The sequence below is a fragment of the Marmota marmota genome, unplaced genomic scaffold (genome assembly GCF_001458135.2).
Source record: "Marmota marmota marmota unplaced genomic scaffold, marMar, whole genome shotgun sequence".
Lineage (NCBI taxonomy): Eukaryota > Metazoa > Chordata > Mammalia > Rodentia > Sciuridae > Marmota > Marmota marmota.
In genome coordinates this window covers 7,003,450-7,015,924 of record NW_026000243.1, presented here as the reverse complement: position 1 = coordinate 7,015,924, position 12,475 = coordinate 7,003,450, and the positions used below count along the sequence as shown (strand labels likewise).

The following is a 12,475-nucleotide window of genomic DNA, read 5'->3' as shown; positions in this document are numbered from 1 at the left end:
AGCACTTATAGACTCCAAGTCTAGATGAGAAAAAACAAGCCCCTGGCTGTGGCCACCCACTGCACCAGGGAAGGCACACAACACTACCACCACCACCACTAAATGTCCAGCAGACACAAGGGGAGCACGGGACATGGAAAACTGAGCTTACTACTGCCAACAGGAAAGCAAAGCCTCAGTCTAGGAAGCACAAAGATGAGGGGAAAACGACTGACAGCAAACACCTGAGTCGGCGGAAACATGTCACAGATGCAGCCACGAGGACGGCCGGGAGAGACAGAACGCTGGACAGGACAGCGCTGCTGCACAGGGCCAGCGCAAGGCGGGACTTACTCATCGCTTTACACACAGCCATACAATAATCCTCAGACTCAAAATTGTTCCTGTTGCCGCCGCAGCCGCCATATATAAAGTGCACGCACTTTCCCTTGGAGAGGTCGAAGTACCAACGAGGCATCACAGCCCGGCAAGGCCCCGTCATCGCCTCCTGGGAGCAGACAGCTGTGTGAAAATGGTCAGAGTATCAGCAGAGCAGAGGCAGTGCTTCAAATGCTTCAAAATGCTACAGGCCGGCCACGATAAAACCAGGTGTTGGTAATGGGGGACCACACAGGAAATTAAGGCCCTGGCTGACCTAACTCACCAACACAGGTCAGGGGTTCTGTGGATGAAGTCACTTTCCATGTGACAAAAACATAGGGGAATGGAGATTTTTTAAAAAAAATTAAAAACAAAACACTTTTTTTGCACCATCTGAGACTAGATTGACACACAGGTTAACAAAGAGGAGTCTCTCATAGCCTCATGAGTCTCTCATTTTTTTTTTTTTTTTAAATCTGTTAAATGGAAATAGATCCTGGTTTGTCTATTTTAGTGGTTTCAAGGACCCAAAGGAGTCAATGCAGGCAGAAAGGTTATTTTAAGTGGTGATACCCACAGCAAACACTGACGTGCCTACAAAGGACAAGTGTTCCTATTTTCATATTCTCCAAGATGAATCATAAATTTCTAGACCAATTAATTTTCTCCCAGCTGGGTTTTAAAATTCTTCAGATCCTAACTGGTTTCAAATACACAATGAGCAGAGGCCATGTGCTCTCTGGAACTATCACAACCTTTTCTTTGTTTCAGTTGACAAGATCATTCAATTTCAACCTACCAGCTACAGATACCTGAACAGATGGAGCAGCCTACAGATTAGAATATACTTAGTGAAAGAAAAACCCAGGAAGCTATTCCATCCTAAAAGTTAAGACTTGAGAGGAGAAGGTTGGATGTGGAATAATCCTGCTGACAAACAGACGATATTGCCCTTTATTCTCTAAACTCTTACAAAGCAAACTCTGTTTCTGAGTCAACCCCGTATCTCTTCCTGGTCATGCATGCCTGCTTACTGCTAACATCACTTTACCGCTCTACCACTACACAGAAAAGCAGGATTCCCCTTCAGCGCAGAAACACCACCTTTCCTTCTGAGACTTACCTGATTACTTAGAATCTATATGCCTTCACTATTAAACTATGATCACATGGATTTTAAAGCCACAGCTTTAAACTGGGTTACCTTTAACATCATGAGCAATTTCTTTGTCTGAAATAGCTCCCTCGCTGCTGGGTTCAGTTGGGTTCTCTTCATTGTAGTCATCTCCTTTAAAGGTGTCATAGTAGTAATCACGGTCTTCTACCACTTCCTCCCCTTCCTCATCCTCCTCGTCCACAGCTGCTTCTGTGAAGTCTTCCAAATCTGTTTCAGTGGGAAATTCACTAAAGGCCACAATAAAAATAAAGGAAGGTTAATATCAATTCTACACACAAAGCACAATGATTCCCTTCCCTATTCTCAAACACAAAAAGAGACAGGAAATAAGCTCAACTTATATGTAACTATGCTATGAAAGCCCTCAGCCTAGCTACATCAGCAAAAGGGAAGAGTTAGTGAACATAGACTACATTAAACTGCAGTAAATAATGTGGCCCACAACAATAAAAAGCCAAAAGTCACAGGTGTGTATATGATCAGCTTCAATCAGAATGAAATGCAGGTTGAATCAATTCTAGCATTACAAGGGTATGCCCACCTTACCCAAAAGTGAGGAACTATCAGCCAACAGCCATTATTACAGAAGTGCTAAATTATTTCAGAGCTCAGGACAAGAATTTACCTTTTATAAATATCATAGTCTTCCTCTTCATCTTCTTCCTCTTCTTCCTCTTCTTTTGACACAGTAGAGTCTACAGAGTCAATAACCTTTGTCTGAGGGCAACACACATATTCGGTGCCATGGAACTGGTCTACTCCACAGGGCAGCAGCATGCCATAGCTATATAAGGTCATTCCCTGAGTCAGACATGCCTAAAGGAAAACCACAGACCACATCAAAACATATTCCACAAAGACTTCTGATACCTGTCTTTATCCCAAAGAAACCCTTATCAAATCACTAAGTAATGCTTTCTCTTACAGACACACAACTTACCAGCCAAAAAGTTGTGATGCTATAAGATTTATTAACTGGGCATAGTGCATGCCTATAATCCCAGCTACTTGGAAGACTGAGGCAAAAGGATCACAAATTCGAGGACTGCCTATAATAACAATATCATCTTAAAAATAAAAAGGGCTGGGGATGTAGCTCAGTGGTTAAGCACTTGCTTCGTATGTATGAGGACTTGATTCAATTCCTAGTACCTCCCCCCCCCCAAAAAATTATACCCAACTTATAGCATCAGATGAGCCAAAACAACTAAAAGTCCAAATTTGAAAAAAAAAAATTTAAGAAAGTGGGAGTTTCTTCTACTGATTATCAACACCCATTAAAGATGACTAATGCTAATTTTTACTATCACTGGTATAGATACTACTTCAGAATTTGAATAAAGAAAAGACTACTGACTGAAGAATCAATCAAACTACAGATGACCAGAATAAGTGTTTCTCTCCAGCAAAACAGAGAAATGGCAACCAATTCTGAGGTTTATATTCCGTATCCAGTTTTTCTAGAACTGGCTATTTCCACACATTCCTTAGTAAAGAGGGTTAGGATGCCTTCAGAGGAGCCCTGCTGAAAGCATGTACAACCCCTGCCTAACAGCCTTTTAATCTCTTCTGTGTGTGTGTGCTAGGGATCAAACTTCATGCCTACTAGGCAAGTGCTGTATTAATAAGCTACACCCAGCTCAAATGAAGAGAGAAACTTCACTATTTTCTTTTTTGGGATGCTGGGGATAGAATCCAGGGTGTGGTGAATACTCTACAACTAAGCCACATCTCTAGCCCTATAATAGTTTTAATTTTAGAAGTCGGACAATCTAAGCTGTACTTTCTTACAAAAACATCTATTCCTCTCCCATGTATTTTTAATTCAGAAGACAGAAGTAATTAAAAAAAAAAATAACTGAAAGGCATGGTGAGGTTTTGGACACCAATATTACTTTCTCTTCTAACAGGTACAATGCTTTACTTTTCCCCATCCACTCTCTTACCTCTTTGACTACTGTGTGCCAGTGCTGGTGATTCTCACACACCTCCATCCGTTCTTTGTGAAAAAACTGGCACTTTTCTGGAACTAGCAGAACATCACTTACAAATTCACCCACTGGGGGGGGGGGGGAAAGAACCTTTGTCAGAGGCAAATCTGATTATGATTCAAGGCAGAAAGGACTTACATGCAGACTAATGACAGTTACATAGTCAGGTGTATACAGGAGTAGTCACTAATGCTCAAAAGCAGGTGTGAGCATAAGAACTCATCAATGCATCAGGGCCACAATGCCAGCAGCTTTCCTCATGTTTTCCTAACCACACTCCCTCGAAGTCCCATGGAAGGCTTTTAGCAAGACATGACAAGGGGACATGAATAGGATCCCCCTTCATGACCATCTCAAATACATATACAGCCACTCCCCCTGACCTCTAGATTCATGGGAACAATATTCCTAGCTTCTTACTTTCCTAATTTGGCCCAGATCTCCTCTAATCACAAAATGCCCCGGAAATTAAAACTTGGTGTTCTATTGAAGTATAGATGAACCTTATACTAGACAAATTGATTAAAGTAAACATTATCAATGGATGTTTAATTATAAAGAGGTAAAGGTACCTTTCAATGGGAAATGCTAGCAAAACTACCTTAACAAGGTGACCAACTAAATATCATTAATAACAGACAAGTTGACATGGGTGATATCCTGAGAAGAAAATATCACCTACCAAAACATACCACCTGAATATGTTCACGATAAAATAGTAAGACAAATCCAAATTCTGGAATATTCTGTTAAACAAATGGCTTGGATTCAAAAAATGTCACTGTCATTAAATATTTATAAACATAAAGACTGAGGAGCTGTTCTAGATCAAATGTAATGTGTGATTTTTCTTTTAAAAGATGCTATAAAGGGCTGGGGATATAGCTCAGTTGGTAGAGTGCTCACCTTGCATGCACAATGCCCTGTGTTCAATCCCTAAGACCACACACACAAATAAAATAAAATATAAGAGGCTATAAAGGGCATTATTTGAATACTTACAGAAACTTCCAAACTGTAGTAAATATATTATCATTACAAAGGAGAATGTCCTTGGTCTTAGGAAACACAAAGTAAAGCATTTAGAAGTGAACTTTTAGGATGTCCCAACTTATTTTCAAATGGTTGAGCAACCAAAAAGTACCCCCATACACACACAAATAAATTAGGCAAAATTGGAGCATCCAGGTAAAGAGCATAAAGGTATTCACTATTATATTTTTTTTAATTCTACATTTTTGGGGGTGGTGGTGTTATCACCCAGATAAGCAGGGGTGAGGGGCAAGAGCATAGATAAAGTGATCCTGGCTCCTGAACTGATGACCATTATATAGCTGGGCAATGTGGGTTTACAATACTACTATCTCTGTTTGAATATGTTTGTAATTTTTCATAATAAAATGCTGAGTGGGGTATGTGTGTGTGTGTCTGTCTGTCTATCTGTCTCACTGCATTACTGCTTAAATTCTGATTCAGTAGTGTAAGGGTAAACTCAGTAATTTGCTTCCCAGGTGAATCTGATTCATTAGCCACATGTTCCATAAAGGATCTAAGTAGAGGAAAAGAGACAAAAGGAGGGATATGTGTTTTGCATTTTGTAGGGACATGGGAGAAAAAAGCAGGCAGGCTAACATCTGCGGTAAAGGGGAGAAAAAGTTAAAAATGGTACAAAAGTAAAAAAGTCAGTCCTTCTACTATCCAGCTGATTCAAGAAGGGAGTTGCTGCTCTTAAAAGGGGAAGGATGTGGTTCCTTGTGTTTTAACTTGGAACGGGAAATAGTTTCCCAGCATGAAAACAGTGTTACACACGTTTTCATAGCACTATCAGTACATGGACTTTTGGAGTCAAATTGCCCCATTTGACGTGAAATCAGGAATGCCAAGGTAAGCTAGATAGAGTGCTGCTTCCAAGGATCCTGAAGGCCCTAGAGCAGTCAGTGCCTATATTATACAAGCTTTACCAATCAATTGGACATACAACTTCATTTCATTTAAAAATGACCAAAAAATGTAGTGGTAAAAAAAGATCTTTTCTATTAGGAAAACCAACTCTGATATTCAATCTAAATGCAATTCGATCTAACTACTTAAATTCTGACATCCAATCATCAACTAACATTGTTTAATTGACAATTTTGTATTACCTAGGCATTTTTTGCCTTGTTAATTTATGATAAAAAACAACAAAAGCATATACTTAAGGGACAGGATATACAGGATTAAACACCATGTTTCAATCTCAGCACTGTTCTTTACTAGTAGAGTGATTTTAGGTAAATTATTTAACCTGCCTGTACCTCAGTTCCCATCTCTTATTCTAAGGATTAATGGCCTCATCTTTCTGACACGAAAAAAGTTGAGAACAAAAACCAAACCAATCAGTTACTATGTAATTGTAAGTTTTAACTACTGATGTTAATGTTATTTTAAAATCTTGCCCAACTACTTTTACACAAAGTAAACTATACAACCATAATTGTAAAGCAATCTATAGTGAAGCAATAGTTAATGCACTTTATTTTTGTTTTATACAGATAATTACAACACTGAAAAATTAAAACAGCAATTTCACTACTATATATATCTTTAAAAGCATTATATTATCTTTAAAAGCATTAAACAAAAGTAATAAACACACCCCATATATCCCTAAGCTCTCTCATTTAGGGTGGTTAACTTCTAAGACCAGGTTTGTTTCTTACCCAAAGATGCATGTAACACATAATAGATGTTTATTAAATCTGAACTTAAAAAGAAGCACACTGAGAAAAAAACAAATGGGGAGGGAGTGTTGTGTTGTTTTGTTTTGTTTTGAGATAGGTCTCACTACAGTTGCCCAGACTGGCCTTGAACTTGTGATTTTCCCATGCACAATTCTAAAGTATCTGTGATTACAGTTGTGCACCACTGTGCCTGATTTTGGAGTTGGGGGGGGGGATCTCAAAGCATACACATTTCTACATGTATCTAAAGAAAAATATTTTCACTTACACACCAAAATGTTAGTCAGGTTGACTGAGTTCAGAAATGGAAATGACTTTTTGCCCCCTCCCCCACACCTCATACTTCATTTGTTGAAAAACAAACTTCTAAAAAGTAAACTAAAAGAGGAAACACATTTCAATCCCAGCATCCGTTCTATCAATTTATTACAACTTTCTGCCTTTGTTAAAACCACTTATCAGAAGCTTCTGAGGGGAAAATTTATGTAGAAAGATCAGTATTCAGTCAGTTTTATATAACACTAAAAATGGTTTGGTATCACTTTAAAAGTTTATATGCAAGTTTGTGGTAACAATCTTCAGTTTAACCTGCTGGAGCACAATATAATGGCTATTATTTTCTAAGCCACTACACAAACATAAAGCTATATTGTTTTTGCTGTTCAATGCATAAGGCAATACAGCAAAACCTAACCTACAGCTTCAGTTGTGACTTAATCTCCAACCTCTTTTCACTCTATTCACTCTCTGAGATTCAGTTTTTCTTTCATGCCACCTCACTCCAACAGGGGCATGGCAGCCTTCCAGGTTTTAAAGCTTTTTCAGAGTTGCTGAAATTCCTTTCAGAAAAACAAAGGCTGGGAACAAATCTTTACTCCTCACACTTCAGATAGAGCCCTAATATCCAGAGTATACAAAGAACTCAAAAAATTAGACAATAAGATAACAAATAACCCAATCAACAAATGGGCCAAGGACCTGAACAGACACTTCTCAGAGGAGGACATACAATCAATCAACAATACATGAAAAAATGCTCACCATCTCTAGCAGTCAGAGAAATGCAAATCAAAACCACCCTAAGATACCATCTCACTCCAGTAAGATTGGCAGCCATTATGAAGTCAAACAACAACAAGTGCTGGCGAGGATGTGGGGAAAAGGGTACACTTCTACATTGCTGGTGGGACTACAAATTGGTGCAGCCAATTTGGAAAGCAGTATGGAGATTTCTTGGAAAGCTGGGAATGGAACCACCATTTGACCCAGCTATTCCCCTTCTCGGTCTATTCCCTAAAGACCTAAAAAGAGCATGCTACAGGGACACTGCTACATCGATATTCATAGCAGCACAATTCACAATAGCAAGACTGTGGAACCAACCTAGATGCCCTTCAATAGACGAATGGATTAAAAAAAATGTGGCATTTATACACAATGGAGTATTACTCTGTATTAAAAAATGACAAAATCATAGAANGAGGGGAGGGGGGATAGCAGAGGATAGGAAAGGCAGCAGAATACAACAGACACTAGTATGGCAATATGTAAATCAATGGATGTGTAACTGATGTGATTCTGCAATCTGTATACGGGGTAAAAATGGGAGTTCATAACCCACTTGAATCAAAGTGTGAAATATGATATTACAAGAACTATGTAATGTTTTGAACAACCAACAATAAAAATTTAAAAAAAATAAAAAGAAAAACAAAGGCTGTTTATCTACTCAGGAAAGCCCCCAACACTAACATCCACGTGTGTAAATAAACCTACAGCAAAAGTACTCTCCAGCTGGAAAGGAATACATTTATGGAACTCTTGGAGGATACTGCCCAGGTGGAAGAAAACTGCCTAAAGCAATAAGTAGGAGCCATCTTTGGTAGATATCTCTGAGGTAAAGAGTGCTCCAAGAACTGAAGGATCCAAGCAGAAACATTCACCTAGCACAAGGGTCCACACTGTCAACAGAGATAATGTTTGGGGCCACTGTGAATTCAAAGACTACAGGACTTGCAAAGGAACACCTACAATGAAAAGCAAGTTACTGCAACCTACCTACAACTGCTGAAGACTGCATCTCAAAGCCTCTGAGACTGGTTTTGATTTAGTTATTAAATGGGAATTTTTCTGGTAGTCTTTCCAGTGCAGTAGCATTCCCTGTCCAAATCTCCATCCAAATATAACCCAAAACAAAATCAGTCATGAACTTATAAAACTCTCTTCTTTAGTACAGGAGTCAGTACACATGCAAATGTCGGAGATGACTAAACTCCCCACCACCACCAGTACCTACAATTTTGCTGCATTTTTTTTTTTAAACCGCCCCCCATTCCCACCCCCAAGTACTGAGGATTGAACTCAGGACCTCATACAAGGTAAGCAAGTGCTCTACCACTGAGTTATATCCCCAGGTGTCAGTTTTGCTTCTTCACACATCACCTACTCTGTCCTACTTGGGTCACTATTATCATGTATGTATGTATGTATATGTGTACGTGTGTGTGTATATATAATCTCAGTGGTAGATTATATATATATATATATATATATATATATATATATAGTGGTAGGTTGTCTATATATATTATAGATAACCAGGAGGCAGTAGTAATGTAAGATACAAGGTTCATGTTGAGGAGGGAGAAGATTATTCAACTGTTCCTTCTCACCAAATTTACTATACAACATTTAAAAGAGCCACACTGATAGATATGCGGCATCATAAAACTTCAGACAATCCAACCCTGGACTTATTATGAACACTGTCAGTAACTTAATCAACTGTAATAAAGATACTACCTAGCAGTCAGGCTCAATGGCACACATCTGTAATCCCAGAGGCTTGGGAGGCTGAGGCCTTAAGCAGTTCAGTAAGAACTTATCTCTAAATAAGATATAAAAAAAGGCTGGGCTGTTAAGCAACCCTGGGTTCAATCCCTGGTACCCCCCCCCCCAAAAAAAAAGAGAGAGAGAGAAAAGAAAAAAAGATATATACTACCCAATAAAAACAATAACAAGCAAACAAAAATAGTGCCCAGAAACAGAGGTAAGAACACTGTGATATCCAAATCAATTAATAAAGGCACCCAATCAATATATACATAGCTTGTCTTCCCCAGTTCCCCATTTCTTCACCCTTCCTCTGGCTGGCCTATGCTTTGGATTTGCTAGGCAGCAATATATTAAAGGAGATTTCAGGATTTAAGCCAACCACCCTATTGCAATCTCTCTTTCAACATATAGCATTCATTTTTTTTTTTTTTTTTTAACTTGGGCTGGGGAGGGCTGAATCCAGGGACACTTCACCACTGAGCTACATTCACAGAGCCTGGAACTTTCAATCATCCTGCCTCTGCTTCCTGAGTCACAGGATTATAAGTACGTGCAACCATCTCCAGTCAAACTGCATACTTTTAAATGAGTAAATTGTATAGCATGTGAATTATACCTCAACAAACCCAATTTTTAAAAAAGCCAAGATTTGGTTGTGGGAATAGCAGGCAAAGAAGAAAATATACTGAGAATACAGGAATTTGAGCTATCACTTTGAAGCCTTTTGTTGTTGTTGTTGTTGTTGTTAGTTTGTTTTGGGGGACAGAGAGGGGCAGGGGGTGGTTCCCAGGGATTGAACTCAAGGACACTGGACCACTGAGCCACATCCCCAGCCCTTTTTGTATTTTATTTAGAGACTGGGTCTCATTAAGTTACTTAGTGCCTTGCTTTTTTGATGAGGCTGGCTTCAAACTCACAATCCTCTTGTCTCAACCTCCCCAACTGCTGGGATTATAGGCATGCACCATAGCATCCAGCTCACTGGGTTTAATATGCACTCACAGGTCAATAAGGCAATGCAGATTTTTGTACATCTGGACATGTAATACATACATATATTTCTTAGCTTCGTTTATTGAGTGCACCTAGAAGCAACAACACCCTTGGCAGCAGTAAGCATTCCTAATGCCCAGATCCCAGGACCCCAAATCCTGAACACTGCTACCAGTCCCATTAAGAAATCAAAGAAGAAATGGCTTACTCCAGGCATGGGCAAAGGAAAATTCAGAATGCACTTAGAGATCTTTTGTACCAGGCAAGTAAGCCCTCAAAGAAAGACAGGGATATGTTAAAAGGATACAGGAAAACAGCATAAAATGGTTTCCACAGATCAAATCTGGAAAATGAATACATATAAAATAACTGAAATCTAAAACCATCTGTTTTAGTTAAGCTTTCGCATCCCTATGACCAAAGTACCCTACAAAAAAATAGTTAGAGGGAAAGCTTATTTGGGGCTTACAGTTTCAGAGGTCTCAGTCCAAAGTGAGGCAGCATATCATGGGAAATGTGTGATGAAGGGAAGCTGCTTCCCTCATGGTAGCCAGGAAGCAGATAGAGGAGATAGAAGGGGGCACAAGCCCAGTAACATAGCTCCTTCAGCCATGTCCCACCTGCCTATGGTTACCCACCCAGTCAGTCCATTCAAACTAGGACAGACTCTCATAATTCAATCACTTGATTGCATTAACAGAACATCTCATATCCAAACCAAAACAGCATCTTAGCCAGCAGGTAAACATGATCAAGGATAACACAACAAATTGACATCACACAACTGCTAATACAATGTCACAAAATTCTGTGACATTCCTCTCAAAAATGCATACACTATGGGCTGGGGATGTGGCTCAAGCGGTAGTGCGCTCGCCTGGCATGCATGCAGCCCAGGTTCTGATCCTCAGCACCACATACAGACAAAGATGTTGTGTCCACCGAAAACTAAAAAAAAAAATAAATGTTAAAAAAAAAAAAGCAATGGATGTTGTACTTTAAAAAAAAATGCATACACTAAATGAAGCATGGAACAAGAAGTGGTAGATAACAAGGCAGTGTTAAAGTCAAGGTTCAGCAAATTATGGAAGGTGATTTTTATTTTTATTTTTATTTTGTACTAAGAAATGAATCCAGGGCCTCAGGTATAGTTACTCTACCATTGAGCTCCACCTCCAGCCCTTTTCCTTTTGAGATAGGGTCTCACTAACTTGCTCAAGGTGGTCTTAAACTTATGATCCTCCTCTCTCACCCTCTTAAGTAGCTGAATTTACAGATATACACCACTGTGCCCAACATTTTATGGAGTTTTAAAGCCATACTAAGAAATTTCAAAATTATTTTAAGAAGAGATGCTAAAGAGTTTTACATACAGGAGAGACATAACTTTATTTTCACTTTGAATCACCATAAGGGCAACAGACTGGACGACAGAACAGAGAAATATGTGGAAGCTTCTGTCATGATGGAGACAAGAAGTGACCAAAGCCTGAGTTAGAGCAGTGAGAATCTGATGGAGGACATAATCCAGAAATTTACAAATTTCCTCAACTCACAGCACCCCAAGTATCTCAATTTTTTCATAGCACCCCTAGGCCAAAAAAATACTTAAAGAGGGATTGGGCCTGTAGCTCAGTGGTAGAATGCTTGCCTTGCATGTGTGAGGCACTGGGTTTGAGTCTCAGAACCACATTCAAAAAATAATTAATTAATGAAGGTATTGTGTATCCATGTACAACTAAAAAACACATTAAAGATAAGTAGTTAGGTCAAAAAACAAACTAAATAAGTGTCTGTGTCCAACCATTAAGTGCATTTTGGGCACTGCACAACTCCCTCCACACTGCAATCAGACTGAATATCATGGCCCTTGTTTCTTCTTCTAAAGTGATTTTACTGGTATGCTTGCTTTTTTCCACAGGAATCACTGAGAACACAGCTTCATAAAGATATGAAGTTTTCACAAGATAAATAATGTTGAAATAAAACTACCTCCAGATAACAGTCTGAAGAACATCTGGCATATGTCACGTTTCCCTTGCAAATAAAATATATCCTGCAAATAAAATATGTCCTTTTTAGTTTCTTGCAAATCCTGGAATCATGGATATAAGCCATATATAAGAGGTAAAAATCAAGCTGACTTGAAAACTGAAATGGGACGGGCATGGTGGCTGATAATCCCAGCAGTTCAGGAGGCTGAGGCAGGAGGATCAGTAGTTCAAAACTGGCTTCAGCAACTGAGTAAGGTTTTAAGCAACCTAATGAGATACTGTCTCAAAAGGCTGGGGATGTGGTTCAGTGGTTAAGTGGCCCTGTATTTAATCCATGGTTTAAAAAAAAAAAAAGAAAACTGAAATGGATATGGGGAGATAAATGATAATAGAAGAATCATA

General features: G+C 39.0%; 1 protein-coding gene across 4 annotated transcripts in view; it reads right to left on the bottom strand.

Annotated features, from left to right (window-relative positions):
• Nucleotides 1–12,475, bottom strand: part of Aplp2 (amyloid beta precursor like protein 2) — a 44,189-nt gene that overhangs the window by 22,801 nt on the left and 8,913 nt on the right. For 2 of the 4 annotated variants that reach the window (XM_015499045.2, XM_015499046.2), the window contains 4 exons: nt 3,484–3,596; nt 2,163–2,353; nt 1,565–1,764; nt 334–501 (listed from right to left, as the gene is read on the bottom strand). In XM_015499045.2, coding sequence (XP_015354531.1) covers nt 334–501; nt 1,565–1,764; nt 2,163–2,353; nt 3,484–3,596 — 672 coding nt within the window. The remainder of the gene's footprint in view (nt 1–333; nt 502–1,564; nt 1,765–2,162; nt 2,354–3,483; nt 3,597–12,475) is intronic. The other 2 variants (XM_015499047.2, XM_015499048.2) reach the window with 1 other exon arrangement.